The following is a 26,257-nucleotide window of genomic DNA, read 5'->3' on the forward strand; positions in this document are numbered from 1 at the left end:
AGTGCTGACCATATTAAACTTGTCAAGATTTTTTTGGTCAAGTTTTCTGCTGAAAATCAGTCTTTGAACTGTATCAGCAGTTTGAATGCAGGGTTTTTCCATTGTTTGACCACTTTCATTTTTTCTAAAGTGTATGCCTTCATCCAGATTCAGTAGAAAATGAGAATCTGCTGTTAGTCAGATAAATGGCAGAGATAGTAATGGACACTCGTTTGTGAAAACTGGGGACAGAAATCCTCACTCTCATATTTTCCCATTAAAAAAATCAATTAGAAAGTTGGAGTGAAAAGAAACTCTTTCCTGGCTATTTCGTCTGTATCTTAACTACCTTTATGGAAAAAAAAAAAAAATTATAAATGCTTTTCTCTTTATTGTCTCCAATAGTGATTGAGAAAATTTGCCTTTTGTTATTAGAACTAGTGTCCTATTTGTACAGCTCTCCTTCTACCACAATATGTTATCAGTAAAAGGGAATCCTGATGTTGTTTTAACATTGGCCCTTCCTGAATTTTGCTCTCAGTTTTACAAATCTGGGCACAATCGTCTGGGCTTTTCTATGCAGCCTCTGTGCCAAGCCCGGCTGAGTCAGGGTCCCAGGCACCATTTGCTCTGCAGTCAATGCTCAAGGTTTCTCCTGATTACAGAATGAAACCCATCGGTCATTCTGTCTCTCTGTGCCTTTTAACAGACTCAATAATTTTAGAGGCCCTCCCCGCTTTCTAATTAGAGGTTTCATTCTGTGAACAGGTTTTGCTTTTGCTAGCTAAGCAACTTACGGCATGGCAGCACAGACTCCAGATCCTGAGGAAATAAGTACAATTGCGTGTGGCCTTATACAGCTCCAGCCGATGCCTGTGCTTGTAAAATGTTATTATTACTGCTTTCAGAAGTGTGCAGAGCAGCTACTGTGGCTGGAACAGGTGTCTCTATATGTAATATAGCGTGTATAAATGAAATATAAATTATGCAAACGTTGCCTGAGCAGTAAAATAGCTATAGATTTCCTAGAAGAAGGTATTTTTTCAGTTATGAATTTAAATCACACACACAAAAAAGTCATTCCCATCTCCAGCAAAATTAAACATGCAGCTTCTCTTTTTCAGATGAGTAGTTACAAGAACAATAGTTCTCCTTACTCATTCTTAAATGACAGATAAAGTGCTAATTGCATGTTACCGTTTTAACAAAAAAAAATAATTATTAGGGATGGATAATTCTGTTCAGAAGTGTAAAAGTAACCTGAACCTTCACATAGAATTGAATGTAAATGAACCTAATTTTTTAATATGCATTATTATCCTGACAATTAGTTCCTGTACTTCTCATCTTATCTATACCTATCATGTTTGTACACCCCTCCAGTTTCATAGTTCAATATTTGAATCAATGTTACATGTATAACCCAAATAAAGTTATTTCAAAATCTTTGATTTATCTTGTAACTAATAGACTCCTGGAAGTTCCAGAGAAAACTTAAGGAGAAGCCTTAAGAATCCACCTTTTCTCAGTTATGAGTCTAAAACTTTTTATTAGAATATTATAAGTCGATTACATAATACACTGACAAAAATGTGTAGCGATTCATGCAGCCATCCGCTATTTTTTTTTAAGCCTTTGTATTATTCACTGCTACATTCTGGATACCTAAGTGCCTTGGTTTGCAGGCTGGTTTAGCAAGGAACAGCAGCCTAAGACAAGGAGAGGACCCCTCCTGCCATAACTTATAATGGGATCCCCTGAAGTATATCTTATCTCATACTTCAAGGACCTTTGGATTGGGCCTTTAACGATGGCATTTAAGAATTGACATCACTCTGGCAGGAATCAAATCAGACATGCCAAAAAAAGAATGTTTTTAAAAAATGCATATATAAATCTCTTATTTCAAGAAACTTTCAGTCTTTGTTACACAGATCAGTAAGGTAAAGGTATTTTAAGAATTGCAGTCAGAAGTATTGGAGACTTTAGAACTGAGAGAGGAAACCTTGTTCTTTCCTTTATTCCTCCTGAAGTTCCCACCATCTTCTCTTAAAATCCCAAAGCTTCTACAGCTAGACCTGTGCCACTCTAAGAACAGATATGGCATTTAATTAAACTCCATCTCTTGTAAAGATGCAGTGACAGCAGCTCAAGAGATCATGAAATCAGGTTTCAGACCATAAGCTGGCGTGCAAAAGACCTTCATTTAATAATGACGCCAAGCAGCTCCTCTGGCTATGATGTAGATATTCCAGCTTCTGGAAAAAACCAAGACTTTTGTTTGCAAAACTATTTTTTCACTCATGATAAATTTGGAGGAAACTGCTACATTCTGCTGTCTTTGAAACTTGAGCAGTATTTCACCCTCCTAAAGCTTACAGTCCTTGGCTTGGTGGTGGTGTGGTCTGGGGGACTGGTTATTTTTCCTAAAAAAACCTGCCATCTCCTTACCTGTGATTTAGTTGAAGCAAACAGACTTAAGTGCTATCTCTATACACCTGTGGAACATGTCAAATCTGGTTCAAAGTGCATTATGAACACCATGGTGCTTACAAAAAAATCCAATTAATGTAGGCCTGCCTTCCTACTAATGGCCTCTAGTTTTACTTTTAGTATTTGACAAACAAAAATGTACTTGAATCCTAACACAAAGAAAACATGATTTTTAACTTAGAAAAAATGCAATTCAGGGTCCAGTGCTTGGTTATAAAAACAAGTCCTGAAATATATAGCAGCTGCCTTCAAAAAGGAGCTTTGTACTGCCAAAGGCAGGAGCACCAGCTGGTCCCACCCTGAAAGTCATCGTTTCAGCCAGCCCACCAAGCTGACCCACCAAAAGATGCACTATGGTCCCCAGCCACTGGTTTGATCTACACGCTCATGAAATCACTTTCTCCCTTTTGTACAGATAAACATGCACAGGTATCTTTTTGATATCTGAACTGCAGTTCCTGCAGTTAGTCCTACTAACTCTTCAGTTGCGGCAACTCATGATAGGATTTCAGTAAGACACTCTACAAAAGCCTCACAAACCCAAGCTGACACCAGACATTTCCTCCAGCGAGAGGCTCCATATTATTTTCAAATAAATTACCTCCAACTGACACCAGGTTAGAGATAATCAGACAATCCCCTAACAAGCTCTGTAGGGTATAAAGTTTAAACATGTCTATGTCCAATACCACCATTCACTCTCCTAGCAGACAGAAATAAAGCATGGCTCCCTATCAAATCCAGAAGCCCCAGGGAGGAGAGCGCAGGGTTGGGACAGCCACCCACCCCAGATGCCACAGCGCCCACCCTCTGAGCTTCAGGCATCTGCTCTCAAACCTCTGGCACCTCTGGGCTGGTCGGCTTCATTCAATGGGGCTGTGCCAACCTCCTGAGTAGAGGCTATGTAAATAAAACTGCACCATTCCCTCAGATCAAAGTTGTTCAATTCCTATCCTCCCCGTGGTTGTTTTTTCTTCAGTTATTTCACAAAAGGAGGACCCTGAAACCACATTCCCTAGTTCAATTCCTATCCTCCCTGTGGTTGTTTTTTCTTTAGTTCTTTCACAAAAGGAGGACCCTGAAACCACATTCCCTACCAAACACAGTGAGAAATTTTAAAAAATTGTATTTAGCACTTTTATTGAAGGTAATATATGCTTATGGAAAACATCTCCAGATTAAGCACTTCTTACCATCATTGCTGAGCACCCATAAATTGGTCATAAATTGTATGGTCCTGTTTGAAATAAAAAGACAATAAACTCTTCGATTCACCATCCTGCTGTATGACTACACCATTTTGAATACAAGCTGTTCTAGTCACAAAGGACACATTTATTTTCTTGAAGCCAGAGACACAGATGGTGTAAACTGGAGTAGCTCTCCCGATTTCAAGTAAGAAGTGGTGATTTATGACTGCTGAGAATTTGGCCTAAAGGTCAAGATATTTCTCTGGCTTAGAAAGCTCTGATCAGGGAGGGGAAAAAAAAAAAAAAAAAAAAAGAGAAAAAATCAATGGCACTTAAAACTCAAAACCTATTATCATTATCCACTTCCTTAAGTGCAGCACTTGTTACTTAGCTTATTCACAACACAGAGAAGTAGGTGCCTATAACTGAATTTAAGGCTTTTATTTTTCCTTTATTTTTAAATACTTTCAGAAACCATCTTCCTGTATTTTAAACCTAAAAATGTCTTTTTCAGTCTTTTACTTGAAACTGTCCTGAAATCTAACAAAAGAGAATAGCCTTATCTCTATTAATTTTTCTTTTTTACCCCTTAACAAGTTTATTTCCTCTTCATAAAAAAAAATCATGGAATGGTTAGAACTGAAAGAGACCTTAAAGATGATCGAGTTCCAACCTGCCTGCAATGGGCAGGGACACCTTCCACTAGACCAGGCTGCTCATAGCCCCATCCATTCTGGCCTTGAACACCTCCAGGGAAAGGGCATCCACAGTTTCTCTGGGCAACCTGTTCCAGTGCTTCACCACCCTAACAGTAAATAATTTCTTCCCAATATCTAATCTAAATCTCCCCTCTTTCAGTTACTCCCATCACTACACTCCCTAACAAAGAGTCCCTCCTCATCTTTCCTGTAGACCCCCTTTACGCACTGAAAAGCTGCTATAAGGTCTCTCTGGAGCCTTATCTTCTCCAGGCTGAACAACCTGAACTCTCTTAGCTTGTCCTCACAGCAGAGTTGCTCCAGCACCTTGATCATTTTTGTGGCCCTCCTCTGGACTTGCTGCAACAGGTCCATGTCCTTCTGATGCTGGAGGCTCCAGCGCTGGACAGAGAACTCTAGGTAGGGTCTCACCAGAGAGGAGTAGAGGGGCAGAAGTATCTCCCTTGACATGCTGGCCATGCTTCTTTTTAATGCAGCCCACAAGGCGGTTGGCTTTCTGGGCTGCCAGTGCACATTGCTGGCTGATGTCTGACTTCTCATCCACCAACACCCCCAAGTCCTTCTCCTCAGGGCTGCTCTCCAGCCATTCTCTGCCCAACCTGTATTTGTGCTTAGGAGTGTATCAAGACCCATGTACAGGACCTTGCACTTGGCCTTGTTGAACTTCATGAGGTTCACACAGGCCCACCTCTCAAGCCTCTCCAAGTTCCTCTGGATAGCGACACTCCACCGTGTCGACTGCACCACACAGCTTGATGTTGTCAGCAAACTGGCTAAGGGTATACTCAGTCCACTGTCCATGTTGCCGACAGAGATGTTAAACAGTGTCGGTTCCAATACCAACCGCTGAGGAATGCCACACATCACTAGTCACCACAAGGATATTAAGCATTGACTGCAGTTCTTTGACTGCAACCATCCACCCAATTCCTTATCCACTGAGTGGTCCATCCATAAATCCATGTCTCTCCAATCTAGAGACAAAGATGTTTTATGAAATGCTTTGCACAATTCGAGGTAGATGAGATCAGTTACTCTTCCCTTATCAACCAACACTGTTGTTGGCTGTCACCAATCACCTCCTTATTTCCTTGTTAGGCTTAGCATAGTTTCCAGGAGGATCTGCTCCATGATCTTGCCAGGCATAATTTCACAGAGGTGATACTGACTGGCCTGTAGTTTCCTGGGTCTGCTTTTTTATCCTTTTTAAAAATGGGGGATATGTTTCCCATTTTCCAGTCAGTGGGAACTTCGCTGGACTGCCACGACTTCTCAAATATGATGGATAGTGGCATAGAAATGCTGATTAAATTGCTAACCAGGAATTCTATCAAGCAGTCAAGTAATATAAACAGAAGGAATAACTAAATCCATATACATCAATCAGAAACAGCAGCTGTTTCCAGAAAAACCTGAGCAATTATTTATGAAATTATGTCTTCTTCAATGCTTCTGTATACCGGCACAATCCCAGGAGGACCTAATTTTCTGATGAGCCTAAATGGCTGAATTAGAAGAGAAGACAATGTCATGGTACCAATTAAGAAAACTATTGCATATAATCTCAAAATGTGTGTTTCTTTTTTTAATAACTGCATGTAACAAAGACATTCCTTCATCTTAAAAATGGAGGGGACATCCCACCCATTAGTGACTTGAACGACTAAATGCCCTTAAAATAGACATACTTTTGTGTGAAAGCAGCAAGACAACAAATGACATAGCGTGCATTTCAAACAAGAAGCGGGTACCTACTGATTAATCCATTCAAAACAAGTTCTCAAAGGTGGCATTATCCTTGGTGCTGAGAAAGAACTGAATTACCTGCACGCAATGCGAAACAGGGCAGTGATGGTGTAGCTACGGCAAGGGATTAGCACTCAGGGACGTGCAAGCTGCCACTGAGCTGCTGTGCATCCTTTCACACATTTCTTCTTTGTACCTTTGGTTCTCAGCTCACTCCCGCTTAGAGTAAACCTAGGTGAAAGGCTGGTGTCCTGCCTTTTCCATAAGTAGCTGAATGATCTTACTGTCACGTTATGATTTTATCTTTGCAATTATTTCCTGGGATTGTTAATAGGGCAATGTGTGTCATCTTCAACAAGAAAGAGGCTCCAGCTGGCTAGGCCAGCTGATTTGAATAAAAATATTTAGTCCAGTTCCCTGTTCTTTTTGCTAGGGGATCCCCGGATTACTGGTGTAGGACAACAATAGGTATGGCTGAAGCAGCACTCAAGACCACTCAACTGCAAAATGAATCTTGTTTTTTCCCCCAAACCTTGGTTCCTGAAGGACGATGACCACATCTTTTCATCCCCATGATTCTACTTCAGTCATTTTCAGTTGTCTCACAACTGAGGACATTGACCGCAACAGGCCCATCCCTTAGTGAAGGGTAGATTTTGGGAGACCTAACTGACACCAGCAGACCAGAGGGCTCATGACCTTTGTGTGTGCAGGTGTACACAGCTCTTTCCTTGAATATACACTCACAAGTGAGCACCTGAAGAAAGAACTTCTGAGGCTGTAGCTCCCTAGCTTGCTTATATCTCAATAAATAGCGACTGATGGACAAGAACAGAGCCTTCTTCAGGCTTTGACTAAATACAACTAACTGTGGTATGGCCATATCCTTCCAGCAGTGAGCAACTGTCATTCTCTTCAAAGCCATGTTCTCTTACCCTCTATTCCTTTTCCTCTGGCACTTCCCCCTGCTCCCTCCTCTATGTCTTTCCTTTTGGACCTGCTTTCAGGACTGTCAAACAAGACCTAACTGCTGTGATCACCTCATCTAATCTCATCCATATTATGGGTCATCAGACTAGCAAAGCTAACTTCCAGTGAAACAGCTGCCTCACCTGTGCCGGAGAAGCCAATACACCTCTCGCTCAAAGGTTCAGGAGTAACTTCAGTAATGCAGAATTGTTTCTGTAAAGGTGTAGCTGTCTCATTAACTGAACATAGCACTCATACTGCATGCAATCAATTGCTACAATGCAGGAAAGTGCTGAAGGATTAGGATGGCAATCCTTTATATAAAACTAGAGAAAATAGATTAACCTAGGGGTTAGAAATGACATCGGCTTCCAAATTTCAGTCTCTGATACCGACTCAGCTATGCAGTAGTTGAACAATGGTGTGTAGTGGAGGAGCTATAACACTTTTTATGGCCAGCCTAGTCTTGCAGGCAAGCTCTTCCTCTTCAGAATACCAGAGGCTGAGCAGATATCCAAATGAGAAAGTATGCACAGTTCAATGGCATACCAAGGCCACTCTCAGTAGGCCAGCAATTTTCATCCTAACTCCACTAGAAATATGTAAGCTGCAATCCTCCCTTGTCTGTCTACATCCCTCATCCTGCGTCTAATGCACAAAAGTGGAGGCTAAACACCAAATAGAGCGACGTGGGGTGAATTTTCACTTGACTCATTTCCCAAACTCTCTTTTCCAGCGTACTGTTCCATCTAACAGGGAATCCAAAGCCGCTTTCTAGCTTTCTGGAAAACACCAGCATAAAAAACCCATCAAAACAACCAAACAACACCCCCTCTACACCCACTCCATCCCACCCCCGAAACAAAAAAAACACCCAACCAGAAATTAAAACCAAAAAAAAAAAAAAAAAAAAAAATTCAAACACAATATTTCTTCATGGGAATGTCTCAGCTGCCTGAAAACAGCATGAGTTCCTTTTTAACAAGTTGAGCCACTTTTGCACCCCTCCCCTCCCCACACTATTTGACAAAAAAAAAAAAAAAAAGAAAAAATTCTAACTCCATGATTTCTTCATGGGAATGTCTCAGCTGCCTGAAAACAGCATGAGTTCCTTTTTAACAAGTTGAGCCACTTTTGCACCCCTCCCCTCCCCACACTATTTGACACCTTATAATAAATTGTTTTAGACTCTTAATGCAGTGGGTACCAGCCAGGAACAGGAAATGTTAATAATTATCCCAATTTTCAATCACTGTAACTGAATTTTCAAAGTAGCACGTTCACAAATTTCCTGCCTATATGTGACTAGAAGCTGAAGAGTGAAACTCTCTGTAGGCAAAAGCCAAAGCAGCAAGAAAGCCCTGCAGAGCAGCTAAGAAAAAGAGCAGGGAGCTGCTGTGCATCTCATCTCCTGATCTCACACCTCATGCACAGCCAGGGCACACAGCAGAGGTAAATATTACATTGTGTGGTTCATTAGGATGAGTATTTGTAAACTTGCTCAAAGCAGGTGCAAAGGTCCCAGGAAATTATGCAGAAACTGAAGCCTTAACAAATGGAAACAACCAATACGCAAACAGAAAGGGCTGGTCCTAACAAGAGTTTATAGGACTATTTCACACAGAAAAAATGTACTGCCTTGAAGTGAGTGCAGTTCAGATGCACAGCAGCAGCTTCTCTGCTTTGCCTTTTAGGATGTGGGTATGCCTATAGGCACATGACTTCAGTTCTGTATTTTCACAGAGTACAGCATGTTTCTATGGTGCAGAAAAGACAGAAGCAGCAAATACATCTCCAGAAAATCCCAAGACCATTCCCTCTCTCTTTCCCTATGTAATTCCCTCTTCACTAAAGGACACAGCTAACACAGACACTCAGTGCATACGCTAAAAGCAAAGGGAACGTGTCATTCAACACAGCTGGATTGAATGGTCATACTTAAAAACCTTCCAGCTGCATTAGAAAAGGACACACTGCAGCAGCTCAAGGACACCAGGCAGTGTTGGTACCCTTTAGTTTCCCTCTAACCTCTGAGGACTGACGTTATATTTCACAGGGGTCTGCCAACTGTTAGGGTCATGTTATCCCACACAAAAGCAGGAAGAGTTAAAAAACAGTCAATGACAATTAATAATATCTATCTTTTTCTCTCTTTCACATTTTTCATGCTCTACATCTTTCTTCAGTTTTCCATAGGGGTTGTCTCCATCTTTCTGCCTTTCTTTGTGATCATCTTGCAGCAATTTTTTTCATTTCTGGTTTGTCCTTATCATTTATTTTTCTTTGTTCTTTTCTCCCCACCTTCATAATTGTGCTGTAATGCATATTTAAGATGCTAACAGCACACAGGAGGATTTTTAGAAGAACACAGCACAATAAGTGAGCTGCTTATACAATTCAGATACACACATCACAGCTGCAGCCGGTGGATGCTAAGTGCGTTCAGCAACATGTCTGGGGGCTTCAACAGAAGCTCATACCCTCAGCGAACATGGCCCTGAGGTGATGGTCATCCTTAATATCACTGATTTATCCCAATATCCCACTAATGCAATTTCAAATGAACTCTACAGGAATAAAATGGAGGGAGATAAAAAAGGAAAAAATGCAGGAGAGTAAAGAAAATAATACAGAAAGGCTACAAGGGCAGCTTTTCTTGTATATTAAAGTGGAAATACAGTTTCTGCAGTGCCTCTGCTCAAAAAGAAACCAACTCAAAAATGCCACAAAATAAAAGCCAGCAAATATATTCCAAGTTTGGACTCAGATGCCAAATTTCTACAAAGTCATTGCAGTAATAACAATAAAGATGAAAGAATTTTCTCTGTAACTGCTGCAATATTTTCCAAATACACTCAGCTGAATATAAAATTTAGGATGATGCTATTTTTTTTTGACTAGCATATGGCAGTGAGAGCTTCAGACAAGTCACAGAGGGCTAAGTCTTGGAGGATTCAATGAGAAGTTGCCTGAGATGTGCTCAGAATAATTTTACATTTGAGAAGCAAATATTCTTAGTTTCCTAGCATGATTTCGTAAGAGTCATATAACTTCCTTTTTTTGGCTTTTATTATCCTCTAGATTCTGGAAATCTTTCTGTATGCTGAGAGCAAATTATACTGAAGTGACAACTATAAAACCACGGTAGTCCCAGTTAGTCCTATGTTATGCATTTGCTCTCCCATAGCTTAAAAAAAATAGTATCTAGAATGGTATGAGTGCCTTAAGCTTCCAGTGCGGTTTGTAGGAGCAAGATTTCTTTAACAGTGTAGACTGGACTACTCATGTGATCTATCTATCACTCTATATAATCACGGCATGTAAACACGACAGTCTGGTCAGATTCTACGTCAAAATCCCACAGGTTTGATTCTTTATGGTGGATCATTTTAATGTAAAATTGCAAGACATAAAATGCTAGCCCTGTATGTGTTTTCTATAAATCTTAGAGTGTTTTCTACCTCTGCAATATCTGAGCAGAAACTTGGTTTTTGCTCAGTGCAGTAATCCCGCAGGATTAAGTCACACTGTAAATACCAGACAAATTACAATCGGATTAGATGGGCAGTCTGTTCATTTACTCAGCACAGCTGCACTCCAGAGTCTTTTCACCACTGGTGTCTATTTATAACATGAACGTTTTATCCTTACTTGTTTTACCATTTCTGACCAATAAGGAGCACTACCTCCTAAGGAGCAAGCAATATGTTCCTTGAGAGGCCAAGAAGAAAGCTGTTTGTGGCACGGATCTGCAGGGCAAGATTTATTTTAAATTTATCTGTGAAAGGTCCCTTGAAAGGTCTGCATTCAATTTCAGCCAAGAGGAATATAGAGAATATCTTTGTGGAGGTAGGTATGACACAGCAGCACAGATTTGCTGAAATTTCCAACTTGCCACATTTGCTGCAGGAATTCCTATGGGTTCCAAACCTGGTACTTCTGCCTACATTGGTGAGCACAAACCCATCCAACTTACAAAGCTCACCAAGTAGATCTGGTCTAGCATGGGGTTTAAGGCGGATTTCTGCTCACTTATGAATAAGAAGTATGCTTAATAATGTTCAATATTGTCTATACTTTGCCGTAATCTCCCTACCCCTTCACTGCAGTTATTTATAAATGGCACATCACATCCGTCATAATTGTTCAAAATGAGGAGAATCATCTTGCCCTTTAGGTACCAACTTCTTCCATCCAGCACACATATCTGGTGTTATTGTATTTTTATTACTGTAATCATGTAGGGAAACCCTACTGAATCATGGAGCTAAGACTTCCATGTAAGTGTTTATGACTGAAGGCCACAAAAATATTAAAGTCAAATTAAACAAACTGCTGCATCAACTTGTATCCTCAGTATCCTGCTAGCTCCCTTTTCACCTCCAACTTCTGATTTCAGAGTCATTATTCCTGATTTGCACAGAGATACATAAGGATAAAACCTCTGAGTTTGGGGCAGCGGAGTCCATGAATGAGGAATGCTTTGTATGCCAACCCAAACCACTGCCACCAACCTTCTCCATATTTAAATGTTTGTATGTACTCACTCAACTGCAGAGGTGCGAAGCAGGCAACGACTGCCCATGAAAACCCAGAGAGGGTGTTCTTGTGAGCCCCCTAAGCATGCCCCAAAATGACACGTCCACACTGTGATGAGTAATGTCACACAGCAGCACAAACACAATCAGAAAGGCAGTGCAGAATTCTCTCTTGTAGTGATATGGTAGCCCGGAAACCAGAAAACCTTCCTTTATCAGGTATAAACCAGCCTAGTTTATCACATCATATTTAATGTTACAGCTGCCAAATAGGTATAATATAGCACTTACACAAACATAAGATCAGCTGTTCTCCAAAGAGAGGTTTCCTGTTAGGCAGGTGTCAAGAATTCAAAGTCATGAACTGATTTTACTGAGCTGGAGGAGACAGCATACTGAGCCCACTTTGCACTCTGACAGGAGGTGTTACAGCTACCTTCCACTGCGAGACATTGTCTTTGGCATCACTGAATGGGAAAGTTTTTGCAAGAGAAATACTGGGGGCAGGTTCTGGTTTCACTCACACCTGTGATTCCTGCTGATTTCATTAGGAGTTTCCATATTTCACTAGCTCAGAAATAGATTTACGCTGTGTAAACCTGAACACATACGGGACAATGGTTTTATGATACAGCATATGAAAAGTCAATATTGGCTTAAGGTTTTCCTGCACAACTTCCCCCCTTGCTTTTCTCTGCATGTGGGTAGTGTGTTACAGGTCATTTTGGTTGTCAGATCAATTCGCAGTGTGGCCTCCTAACCAGTCACACTAGGGCAGCTGAAAAAGATCCTTTGTGGCACAGCAAGGAAGGAGGCAGTGGGAAGGAGAGGAATGCTTTAAGCTGGTACCTCTGGTTGCCATCATACACACCATGATCTCTGGCCAAGTTAAGGGTGATCAATGGATCTTTGCCAAAAACCCCTACTGTTTAGTTATTTTGCTACAAACTGCTTGGACAATTACTGTGTCTTCGCATCCATCAAGAAAGGATGTGACATGGTGGGAAGATCCCAGCTCATGTAGCACCATTACAACTGGAAAAGTTAATGAAAACTGACTCCTTTTGCAAGACCAACCCATGAATTGTACTTCTGTAGTGCAGTATGCATACTTAAAAATCTTAAAAATATAACAATATGAAGACTAAAGCAATTTTAGCAATAATCACTTTTTTTCCTGTTACAAGAAATTTATATAAGGAATTCAGGCTTCTGAAGTATTTGATTTTTGTAAGCATTTGCTTTTGTACAATATAGTGAAAGATATTATTATACAAGAAAGAACAAGGAAAAATTACATCAAGAACTTACTTTCTGCAGGTTCCTTAGATCTTCTGCCACTGGAGGACTTCCTCAGGAGACTTCGTCCCGAGGTAAAGAGGCTGGTAAGTTCCTCCAGAGGACTAGTGGGTGTCCGAGAACGGGAACCACTCTGAGATGATGACCCGTAGGTGCTGACCGAGGCATTTACCATCTTTCCTCCTTCTTGCAATGTGTTTCTGGCTGTAGAATGAGGCACTGATGGAGAGCTTCTAGAGAGACTTCCTGAATGTACAGAGTCATAAGGTGGAGGTCTTTTGAGGCTTAAGGGGGTAAGAGACCTACCCATACTGACAGGAGAAGGTGAGGCAGAGTGACTTTTAGGGTAACCATGTGGAGACTGTGTTCTGTATAAGGTAGAAGGATGAGGAGGTGAGGAGGTGTGCCCAGGGGTGCTAGTTCCATGAGACACTGTCTGGTCTTTCTCCAGTTTTTGATGGCCTGGTGTATGAGGTGGCAGTGAAGATGGAGAAGCTCCAGCTTGTTGTTTGATGTAAGACACATTTTCTAAAACGGGAAGCTTTGTGACCTCTAGTGGAGTTAGAGGAGACTCGTCAGAATTCGGGGAACACTGCACTGGTGCTGGTGGGAACACCAGCAGTGGAGGTCTGTGAGAAAGCAGATTTGGAAATGGTGGGGGTATATCACAAAGCAAGCCCTTGGGAGTAGATGGCACTGAAGACTTGGTGAAATCTAGGTCAGGCACTGTGGGAGTAGCACACTGAGAAGAACAAGTGTGATGGTCATATTCACATTGACATTTTGAATCTTGGCCTACATCATCAAATATAGGGTATTTCATCTCCTCATAGACTGCTTCGCTTTGGTCATCCTCGTCTTTTTTGAAGTCTCTGAGAATATTCCCAACCATTTCAATATAAACAGGCTCTTCTTCCTCTGTGTCTGGAGCAGGACTGCTGACCTGCGACAAAGAGGCATCCCTAGTGAGTGTTGCCTTCATGGGGCCATGCTTTTTGATATATGTTTCATCAAAAGATGTGCTTAGCTGAGTGTTCGGATTTCGTTTCGGCTTAGGAGGTGGAATCTTCTTTGTGTATTCATCACTGTGAGGTCTTGGTTTGGCTGACACTGAAAACAGAACAAAATATAAACTCATCAGAAGTTTGTAACACACTTCGTGAACCACAGAATCTGTTTCAGTTTCATAATTCTTCAATGGATTTCCTGGGACTAGCCTGTTGTTGGATTTCTCTGGTATTGCATCAGTAGAACACTATAAAAATAACACGCTATTCAAAACACTCCTAATCTTCCCCCAGAACGCTGTGACACTCGAGTATTAAGTAGCTAGTGAGCACTTCCCTTCCTCCAAGACATCTGTTCTCTCCCAAACTCTTTGGACAAGGGACTTTCCATTTTTAAATATTATGCTTTTCAAATATCACTGCGGGATTTTAAAGACCCAAGGAGTTGCCAAACACATAAAACTAAGTATCCAAATGACCTCCTTATGGCTGCAAAAGAACAGTTAAGATCCTGGACATTCATAAGGGAATGACAGTGATGTAACTCTGCAGTGACACAGTGATGAATCAAGACCTTTTTATTTATAGTAACTTCTTGCATAAAGCACAACAATTCTCTGAGCACTGACTGAGAAAGAAAACACTCACATACAAATACTGTAAAATTTGCTGTTGGGATAATCCTAATCATTTATCTGGACTCTATCCTATGAGTTAAAAAGACTTTAGTGAAGTCAAAGGGGAACAAAGCATCTTGCAGATTCTGATCCCTCCCAAACAGGTTACTTCTAGAAACAACAGAAGTAGTTTCTGTTCAAAATTTTGTCAAATTTTGTCTTTGAAATTATAAATCAAAACATTGTGATAAAATTTGTTTGAAATGAGAGGTCAAGGGTTTCTTAGAAATTATCCCTTATGAATTAAACAATAACAAAAATAATGGAAATTGCATTTTGTTCACTTTGCATAAACAGTTGATAAAACATCTCATTAAATGTTTGGGTTATTAAAATACATCATTAAATGTTTGGGTAAAGCCAGTTTTTATTCTAAGCAGACTCAACAAACTTATTCAGAAACAAAATTTACCACACACACTAAATCTAATTTCTGTTCCTACAGGGTAAATAGTTCTTGCATTGAAAGCTTTGATACCTCATTGGAAAGCTTCCCAATTTAAAAAAATCCTAAACAACAGGCCAGTTCAGAATGGCAGCTTTCCTGTCTAACCAAACTTTGCTCCTCTTCGCAAGTCACTGCTACAGCTCTGCCACCGCACACTCAGCGCTCAGAGACATTTCCAGACACCTTCTGCTGAGCCATCAGAAAACAGCCAGTACATTTCTAATCTTAAACCAAGCAGGCAGTGCTCATGGAGTTAAAAACCCTCTTTTAGAAACAGCCTCAAACATATTACTAAAGCCAGCATGGAGGCACTGCTCTGCCAGCTGAAAGACACTATTTTGACAGTCTGCAATGACACCGGCTCCGGGCTGGAAGAGCATCCTGCGAATGTGATTTGGTCAGTATCAGAGGAGGATTCAAACACAGTGTTATCACTTTGACACACTCCTGCTTTGATCTGCTAAATAACCTTTCTTCTCTTCTTACAAGGAATAGTAAAGGCAGATGTTAAACAATATTCTAGTTTTTTTTAGGAATAAGGAATGTGCGTGTGCACATATTTGAAGTAAAAAGACCAGTCTTCATCCACAGCGTCTGCTTAAGCCTAAGGTGCAAGAAAGCAAAAAGAAAAAGAAATCTTGCCAGAAAAAAAGAATGCAAACCCACAAAACCTAAAAAAAATTATATATTATGCTTTTCTGATGGTTCCAATTAATGTGTTCCACTTTGCAGCAGGCTAGGGACATGCAAAAGATTCCACAGACAAGAGTATTTGGTAGCTTGATAGTCTTTCACTATGTGGATATATCCTAATGCACTTTAAATTTGTCTTTTTAATTAACCCAAATTAATTTTCTTGAATGTATTAGGATAGACTTTTGGGAATGAGATGTAGGCTACCAGAATCATTTGGGCTTTGCAGAAAATATTACTCCTCATGATTTTGACAATACTAGCAGATTTTTTCTTGCCATGCTTCCTGCTAAATCACCATTTCCTTTCTGTTTACTCTGTTATTTGTATTATTATTATGTTTATATACATTCTAGTGACATAAACTTGATCTCAATCCTTTCTCCCCACCTCTGTTAATCTGATTTACAACCCTTGTAGAAGCAATCTTCCTCAGTTTGGCGTCACTAAAATGAAGAGACAGTCAACGAGACTGGCACAAACTGCCTAATCATTTCTGAACACGTTGCCCAGGGCCTGAACTCTACTTCAGACCAGCTAAAGGATTACAGACTTCGCTGCATTTTAGAACTGTGTATTTTGTACACAGAGGCTTCTCGCAGTCCTCCATTCCCTGTGCATCATGCACGTCCTCACTGCATACCTGAGATGCAGAGATTTCCTGCTCCTCTGCCTTCCTCAGACCCCTGTTTCCTACGCTCTTCTACATCTCCTGTGCCACGGGTGCAACACTGGGAATGTGTCATATCCCCACTCTTCCATCTCTTTACCTGGAGAGATGTTACTGATGGACAAAGTAATCAGAAGAAGCTCTCGTGCTGAAGGTCATTCAAGGCTATTCTTAACTGGTATTTTTACCTAAAAATAGCCAAATGTAGTTAGGTACTCTGTTTTCAAACAAATTGCTAGAAATAGTATATTTTACCTCTTCCCTGCTTCCATTTTCACAGCTTTTATTCAACTGATGAGGTTCTGCCACATGGCCTAGACCTGTCCTTAGGTGTTGGGGTTTGCATATACAACATTCACAAGTTATTATATTACAGACAAGGAAATGAGAAACGTCATGGAAAAAGATTGGCATTCTGCCATCTAGTCTTGTAAAATATTTTTGCATTGGTTTAAATTAAGTACCGCAGTGACACACACAGCATTCTCATCTGCCATCGCATGATATGTAGCATTAGCCTAAAATATCTTCATGACATTATCAACAAAAAGGTCAAATGACCCAGTTCTGCTGTATGATGTACAGGGTAAAACATGACAAGGTGAAAGATTTACTGTGCCTTTTCTATTAAAAGCATTTTTTCCTCTGCCACAGTTTATTTTATTAAAGCATCTGTTTCCAGGAGGTGGTAAGCTACTGAGATCCTTCTCTCTCCTTGACAAACTGGACTTTTCAAACTAAAATTTAAAACTAAATGATTTAAATATTTTATAAAACTTATAAAGGTATAGAGCTACCTCCTATATGCTACACAGAGCAGGAACATTTGGTGCTATAAGACTTCGTAGAGAAAATACACAGGTAAATGGATAGGGTAAATAGCAAAAGAATCTTTTTATCATGACCGGGAACAGAGGAACTGCACAACACCTACTGGGAACTCCCCTCAGCTGCAGTGAGGCGTCCAGGAGCAAACTGAATTAGCTTTAAGAACGCTATGATGCAAGATGCTTACCATGTTTATTTAACAAAGGTTTCTACTCTGAAACACAGCTCCATAGCAATGGCTGAACTCCACATCACAACCGATAACAGAATATGGATCATGAACTGCCAATCCAGCCCAGAACAGCAGAGAAAAAACCCAGGAATCCTGCAACCGAACAGAGCTGTGCAAAGCCAATGAAAGGAGCAGAGAGTATTTGTACAGTTCTTGTGTTACAAACATTTGGCAGGGGTAAATGCGCATGAATGCAGAAGCCCTGGCAAGATCCCCCAGCCAATGGAAGGAGATTATTTGGCAATCTCCGGAGAGGAACAGGCAAGATTGCTTTAAGTACTTGACATTTATCAGGCAGAAAAAGCATTCGGTGCCTGCTGGGAACATAAACTCCTATGAAAAGCAAACCATGCTGACATATTGGTGACACACATAGTCCGTGTTGTCTGCTCTAAACATGGAGTAATTAAGTGCTTTTCAACATGGATTATTACATCCTTGGTGCAACTGTTGCCAGTAACTTGCCTTGAGACTCTGCCACTTGTACACAGGGCCCGATCCAATGCTAAATGGAAGAAAAGAAAGTGAGGACTATTTCTCTCCCTGCCAGGTGCACGGTCCCTTAACCAGCCATGCCAAATAGTGCCACAAAGCTCTGGTGAGTCCTGCTATTACAGAGACACACAGGCACAACAGACTGCCAGGTCTGCGAGGAGCTCGAGCAGACCAGGGGCGACCAGAGGAAGGCAGGTCTGCAACTGCTATATGGTCCTCTGCCCTCGCTCATGGGACCTGCTCTGGCGGCAGGAGCTCGGGCTGTGATGGCAGACCCTCCTTTTTTGCATCAGAACCACCCAAACCACCACAGCTGACAAACTGGAGGCACGATGATCCCTACAAACAAAACTGGACTTCACGGAGTTTACAGTGCTTGGGCAGGAACTCGCCATGTTTAATAGCATCCTACTACCAAGCAATTATCTAGCTCTAATAGCCTGCAAATGAAACAAAACACTCAGCCTGCAATAGCTTCAGTTCCCATCTAGAAGCAAGAAGCACAGTGCTTAAAATAGCCTTACGGAAGCCCTACTGAATAAGCAGAGTATGACATTTTTGAAATGAGATATTTGTAGCGCAAAGGTTACGCATAGCTTTAAGACATGCCCAAATAATCTGCCTTTCATAGTTAATTTTGGAAATACAGAGTGCTTATTGTCATCTTTTCCTTCTGAAGTATTTTTTTACTCTTTAAGGAGAGACTGAAATATGAAAATGTGTTATCACATTGCTTTTTATTATTTGCTCACTGTATAAGGAATAAGTGAAAATGTCTAAAAACTAAAATGAATTTTGTCATTTTCTATTGTCCTTTGGGTGTTTACCAGCTTCTGCCGTTCAGAGACCAAGCTGATTTATTGTGCTGCTCACTGTAACAGAATAAAAATACATGTAACAGCAAAATTCCTCCCTTTCAATTTCTACAAGGGGCTTATAGCATTCAATTTCTTTCTAAATGAAGGAATGATTTGGGGCCTAATTTTTTTAAAATTCTTAACAATGTTACTTTAAATGCAGAAGGAATTAATCTTTCTCTATTTTGAGGGGTACCTCCATCAAAAAGAGCCTCCAGGAGTGAAAGGAAATAGAATTTCTTTAATTAAAACCTGAACTTGCTGGATACTGAATCAAAGATATACAGATTCTGATTTACATCACATAATTCAACGGAGAAAATCCAGCTCTAGGGTAGCACAGAACCTATAGATATGTGTAAGTTCAAGACTATGAGTAACCCCACCGGCTTTAATGAAATGAACTGCTTGTTCAAAGTTGTGCATCATCTTCAGTGTATTTGTGCACCAGTGCATATAGTGGGTTAGATTTCATTATCTCTGTAGATGAAGTTTGAATAATCCTAGTTAGTTTGAATTTAAAAAGGCACAGTCCTCTGAACTGTGCAAAAGATTGGCACTCAAGAGACCTGAGTTTAATTCAGTACTTTGTCACAGGCCACAGGGCCTCGCCTGTCATTTCACCCTTTTTTTTTGCCTCTTGTCACCACCCATCTTTTGCCAGTCTAGGCTCTAAGGTGTTTTAGGCAAGATTTTTATTTTAATTTATTTGTTTATACCAATCCTTGCACAGTGGTTCTCACCACTGGAAAGCAACAGTAGAAAACTAAAGCAATTTTAAATATATCTATGAGAGACCATGCATCTTTTCTTCTCCAAGGAATTTCTGAAGGCAAATGTTCCTCCACTGTGAACAGCCCTAAAATATACAGACACAGATGCATATCAGCAAATGACCATAGAAACGTCATCACTAGGCTGAAGTAACATCAGAGAACGTATCTCTGTCACAAAAAAAAAAAAAAAAATTGCTTTCAAGAGAACATTGTCCTCATGGACACAAGTCCATTCCCTGCAGGTTACCTTTTCCTTTTCTAAAAGACGTTAGTAGGAAAAAGCAAAGAGGGAAAGAAAATGGAAGGAATAAAGGAACCATCTGAATCATTCAAATAGTTTTGCAAGCCATAGGGGGTTTCTGCACAATGATTTCATGGAGTACATATTTATTCCCTCTCCTGAATCTATTTGCTCTACTGGAAATTATTTGGGCATTTAAAGAGGAAAAAACTTTACTGAAAATAAAAGAACTAAAAGTGTCATAAAATAATATGTGCTACTCAGATGTCTCAAGGCTATGATTAAGGAGACTTCTTCAAGAGTATTCAGGTCCCCTTATTTTGGCTACAACCTCTTTCAGCTTTTAAAATGATTTATTTCTGCTCTAATTCAAAGTGGTAGAAACCTAGTGGCTTCAGTATTGATATTCCAGAATTAAACACTAATATAACAGAGAGCAGAACTGGGTCTTGCAATTAAATTCAACAATTCAATTAATCCAACAATATTAATCTAACAATACAACCTCTGCAACTGATCGGCACCATGGCTGAAGACGCGCTGCTGCCAGGTTCAGTTTAGGGCTGTGTATCTGGGCCACAAACTAAATTCTCAGCCCCAGCCCCAGTTCCCCACATGCTATATAAGCCAAGGCAGCTGTACCTGCCTAGGATTCACAGAAGACAGCTGCTGCACTAACTGCCCGGCCGCCAAGCCTCCTCCCAGCACGGCGCAGGCTGCAGGTCCTTCCCTCTCCATTATCAAGATGAAGGTAGAGATACCAGGACGTTTCAAAAGCTCTGGAGTATCAGCGTGCTGGAGAGAGTCCCTCCACATACTGCCAGGCTCCAGAGCAGACTGACTTCCAGGTTTTATCCTCCATAGCCCTCCACTTCTCTGTGCATCCTCCTGACACGCTGAGCTCTGCTTATTACCCTTTCCCACAGTGAAAAGGTCTCCCAAAGCTTTCAGAAAATTACAAAGTGACTAAGTCTCCTTCTGAACGCCTGGCCTCGTGCTTTCATGCATTTTGAACTTCACATCCAAGTTCTTGGAATGAGTAATTGATGTCCCTGATTTTTCCAGATAACATTGAATAGGCAAAGAAAAAAAGAAAAGAGAGTGTTTGAGAAATAATTACAAATTATTTGCAATCAAGCCTTTCTGTACTATTCACTGAAGCTAAAAGTTATTGTCAGTCAGCACAGCCCTGGAAAAGCACAAAAAGCAAGATTGTGGATATGTAAGAAAAGAAAAGTCAATTTGAATCATCTTTTTACAGGAAAACTGATGAACTGAATGCAAATGGAGGCAAAAAAAACCCCATCTCACAGTAAGTTCCTTTAGGTTGCGATGATTTCTGAGTATCCATTTAGAAAAATATCCTTGAACTAACATGCCCAGACACAAGGGGCCAGAATCAATGGCATTACATGGGTGTCAGTTACAACAGTTCCAATGGGAGCAGGCTCTGAGGAGGGAGAGGTGGGAGGATGACTGGGGAAGTGGGAATCTGAGTAAAGGATGCTCACGCTGCCCACACATGCAACCAATATTGCTGCTGAAGTGCTGGTTTGTTCTGTTTCAGAGCCTGCAGTCTGCGTATGCAAAACAGATTTTGCAGCCAGTACAGCAGTAGAACTAGAAAATTCTGTAACTGTATGTAATCTGAAGGAATTCTAGATATAGAAAGTCAATTGGCATGGGAATTTATCAATCGCAAGCATCATTAAGTGAATTACATGAAGAGTGTAATGCAAGTAGAAGAACTACTGAACCATGCTTGCAGAGAAATTAATTCACAAAGCGTCTGTGCTTGTTGGTTGGTGGCTCTAGTGCTCTGCTGCGGGAACCTACACAGAGCTGGGGCACTGAAGAGTTAAACACGGTCACAAGAGAGTAAGGAAAAACAGCCACAGATTGGCAACGTGAGTAAGGCCCTTCAGTTTTAAAGCAGCATTAATGGTATCTTGACTGTCACCTTGGAGATGAAACCTGAACAGCTTTCGCTGTTTTACTGTAAATTAACCGTTATCGCTCTATTCTTACAGCTACCCACAAACTGACTGCATTTCACACTGAGAACGATGGGTGACATCAGCCCCCGCTGCCTCCCACCCAGCATCTTTGCTGTGGTGCAGGTATTAGAGCCCAGCTCTCGTAGAGCTGTCATCCTGCACTGGCTGCCCCCTCTCCCTCTTCCTAGCTACCCATCTCCCATTCCCCCAGCATCACGCAGAAGATGGTGACACTCCACATTTTCCCTGACTGGCTTTCTACAGGCTGTGCCACGTGATGACTGCAAGTGCAGCAGCATTTCTGTTGACCTGCAGAAAGAAAAGATCTCTCTGCTGCTCAGAAAGGGATGCTTCTGGGTATGTGTGAAGAACGAAGTCCCACTAACATGTGCCTTAAACACCTATGTCACATGGGCTTGGTACGTAGTGGACACCACTATTATACCAGTAAGCCTTTGAGGGCTGAGCTGCTTTTTCATGTATTATTAGCTGCCCATGGGGCACCGAAGGCCTCTGTGGTGTCATTTGGCAATGTTCACGTAAACAAAAGCATGGTCCAGCCTGAATGCAACTCCTGGCCTCACAGGAACAACACTGCTATTGATTACTGGCTATCTAGTTGAGGGAGATCATGTGGGAAATAATTTGATGGATTTTCATTAACTTCTTGGAGAAGGTACGGTACAGAGGCTGGCTGACCCGTTCTGACATTGAACCAAAGTGATCTCTGCAGCAGTTCCTGGCTCTGGGTGATTTCTAAATCCAGTACCTCCACCCAAATAGTGGACTCTGAAATGATTTACAGGGAAAACAGGAAAGACAGAAATCAAGCTAGAGAAAGAGCAAATGCTTAATGAAACAGTAAGTTTAACTCACCTACTTCATTTATCTGGAAAAATAGTCTGTATTTGTTCACTTGATTTAATTGTCACTTCGGTTCACAAACATCCTGCCCAGAACACTAGAGGTGACTTGAATAATTTGTCCAGAGATACGAGACTCTTCATTTTTTAGATCCACAGTAACGCCTATCTTCTACTTACAGATACAATAAGTAGGTCAAATCCATTATTTGCTTACATAAGTAGCAATCTGTTTGCCGAGCTTCTAAAATAATTGCAGCCCATTAAATCAAACTGGCAGACCTACTGAGGTGATACTGTGCATAACACTGACCTCTTGGGGACTGCAAAGTGAAATGGATTGTGTCCCACTATTCCACAGGCACGGCAGCCCCACACACGCTGCCGCGCTTCCGCAGCGTCTCCCACTAGTGACGAGGAACCAACAGATTTCAGTAACCTCCTCTCCCCCAGAAACACTGGGGGCTTTGTGCAATTCTGTTCCTTGAGGCTCTTGTATAAAAAGCCTCTGGCTGCTGCCGAATGACACATCCATCAGGCCTTTCTGCCCCGGAGCTCACATCTCAAAACAAAGCACAAGGTTGATCGCAGACATTAGATGAGTCACCCCAGCAGGAGCATCGAGAAAGCCAGTGAGCCCCAGTGAACAAGAGTTCATCTAAAGGGGCATTCTTGCCTCTACCGACAGGACACAAGGTGACCCTGCAGAAGCAGTTCCCGCAGGTTGTCACTGAGCATCTTTCGGGTGAATATGATGATAGCTGAAGTGGACAGAGCGTTGCCAGCACAGCTCACAGGCAGCAGCACTGCCTGGAGATGTAACACCTCCGCGGTCAGAGGCTGAGCCTCACTGAAATACTCCGTGTAAGCGGCTTTAGGAAAATAGCCTCACAGCTATTCATTCTACTTCCATCTCCACCAGGGTGACTCCTCTCTCCTCCTCAACTCTAAATAAAGTGTTGACAAAATTAAAGACAAGCCACACGTTATCAGCTGCCTCCCACTCAGTGCTTCTCTGTGCACCTGGCATCTATCATTTCATCTTGCATTCACTTGCAGAGTGGTCTAATGAAGCTAGTAGAGACTATAATACTGTTCATCTGAATGGGTCATGCAGCTGGGCCCAATCACCATAAATTCACCTGGTATGGCTGCAGTGTACAGTACCATTTTGACAGTGTTGTACGCAGTTCTAGACAAGCTTTGGGAGAGCTCTCTCCTGTTTCAAATGCCAGGCTTAACCTCATTGTGCCACCTGAGAAACGAGACGGAGCATGAAAAGACAAAGAAGGAGCACAAAAAGGAACAGAGGAATTGCTGCCAGAAGCTGTTCCTACCTCACCCACAACTGCAGAACCTGTTCAGTTCAGCTGACAGGCAGTACTAGTGGGAACAAGAAAGAGACTTGATTAAAAACTAGGACCCTGCAAAAAAAGGGAAAAAAGACAAAGCAACAGAAGATGGAAAAATAAGGAAAAGTGCTCTTCAGCAAAAATGTTTGGAAAGCTGACGTAAATGAAAGGCAATTAAAGCAAGACCAGCATCACAACACTAGAAGGTAGCCAATATCTAAGGGAAGAAGTAGGCATCAGCTGCCAGAGCGCGACTGGAGAGAGAGAGAGCCCAAAAGCTCTTTACATGAATGAACTGTTACTATCGCCCCTTGTCTCTCCCACACTGTTTGCACACACACAGTGCTCCCCTCCTCTTCCCCTTCTTCTTTCTCTCCATTTTTTCCCTTCTCCTTCCCATTTACTTATAATTTGGACTCATCCAACCTTACAGAACAGCCCCTAAGCCAGGCCTAACAGTTCAACTAAGTGCAGAACACAATGTAGGGACATGCCAATGCTGGTTTTGCCACTGAAAAGCCATTGTCTGCTGAAACTGTTACACCAGTCAGCTTTCTCAGACAACATATCTTACTCTTTCCTTTGCCAAGCAACTTTTCATTGTGAAAATTGTTCTTTTTTACTCTATCTTGCGGCTGTGGAAGTTTCCCATGAAGACTGAAGTAGCATCTACTCCCACTGTCACTAGGACACAGGGATGCACCCAGGCCTTGAGCAGTTGCACCACCACAGGAAACCAGAAGCTATTGCTATGACCCAGTGTTTCCAGCCTGCTTCATTCTGCTGTTGCTCAGAGCAAAGCTCTCTGCAGGAATTCATCCACACTGCTGAGGCACAGCCTCTGGTAGAGGACAGCACAGAACAGCCTAAGCTCTGAGGGGGTTTGTTACCTACCGACTCCTGGGACTGTCTGTGCACCCAGCATTTCACAGAGCTGGACCATAACTGCAACCCAAATTTTGCCATCCTTATTCACGTGCTGCAGCATCAGTGATACCAACAGGAGGCTGACAAGGGGAACTTGAGCCATTCTTATGCTCAGAAGCTGCTTGAAGTCCTCATTTCCGCAGTGACTGCCATTTCACAATGAAATGTGAAAGTGAATGACATTTCACAAATGAAACCCCGCCAGATGTAAGGAATTTCACATTAATCAAGGACAGTCTTTTTCAGGTATTCCCTTCTTTGCTCAAAGGCCTCTTTCTGCAGTGCTGTTCACAAAAGCACTCACACTTGTCCCGGTAGCCCAAGTTTTGACTGTGAGCAGAAATACTCTAGTCATAAGTTGAGCCATAGGTCATAAGAGCCTTGTTCTTCCACTTACACCATCAGGACATGGTGAGTATTATTTACAGAAGTCTCCATTTGGCATAACACTTACTCACAGGCAAGCACATACTGGCAGGACTGGGATCTTAAGGCAATTAGTCACTGCAGATATTTATCCACAACAGCTGTAAAAATTATCTTGTCTTTAACAGAAAATAACAAATAATTCAGAATCATAGAATACCTTGAGCTTCCATGTTTTTGTTTGCAAAATCTCTTATTTAAGAAAATAAACATTCTTTTAATCAAAGAGTCACTTAGCATCTTATTCCAAGTGTTAAGAGACTTCTATTGTCATAAACAAAAAACTAACCCCATTAAAACTTTCTTTATTGAGGAGACTTGTGGCATCATCACATTGATCCTAAGGCAAGATTTATAGCCAGGCCACCCTTCAGTATTCTACCAAGAGGAAATGGAAGAGAGCTCCCTTTCCAGTCATGCATGGAAAATGCCAGGGATCTTCTTCATCCCACAAGGCACTGTTAGGGCCAACAACCCAAAAGTTATACTGCTCCCAACACAGAGCTGAGTTTTTCCAGGCATACTTATGCTCAGAGAGTCCTGTACTTGTCATACGGGTTTGGTTTTACTACTAAGTATAAGAGGAGCGAGAATTATTCAATCATTACCTGCAAGCTGGTTGTGAATTCAAAGACAGAGTATTATTCATTAATATCTCAGAGAAATTATGGAATTCGTGGCAAATATACCACTGCGCTGGGGATGGATATTGCGATATGCCTCTTGATGACATCAAGTACACCAGCTTTTTACTTTCCACATCTAAGCCTACTCCCACCCTGAACAAGCACCTAGCTGCAAATCACTCTGGACTTTGGGGGGATGTGCTTCTTGT

At 41.4% G+C, this 26,257-nt stretch overlaps 1 protein-coding gene across 6 annotated transcripts in view; it reads right to left on the reverse strand.

The window, feature by feature from the left end:
* The window catches only part of NYAP2 (neuronal tyrosine-phosphorylated phosphoinositide-3-kinase adaptor 2), a 144,401-nt gene that overhangs the window by 44,810 nt on the left and 73,334 nt on the right, over positions 1 to 26,257 (reverse strand). For all 6 annotated transcript variants that reach the window (XR_001414014.1, XM_014960673.1, XM_014960674.1 and 3 more), the window contains one exon: positions 12,946 to 14,043. Coding sequence is in view for 5 of the 6 variants with exons in the window: in XM_014960673.1 (XP_014816159.1) it covers positions 12,946 to 14,043 (1,098 nt within the window). In the remaining variant the exon portion in view is untranslated. The remainder of the gene's footprint in view (positions 1 to 12,945; positions 14,044 to 26,257) is intronic.

This window comes from Calidris pugnax, unplaced genomic scaffold (assembly GCF_001431845.1).
Source record: "Calidris pugnax isolate Ruff unplaced genomic scaffold, ASM143184v1 scaffold398, whole genome shotgun sequence".
Taxonomy (NCBI): Eukaryota; Metazoa; Chordata; class Aves; order Charadriiformes; family Scolopacidae; genus Calidris; species Calidris pugnax.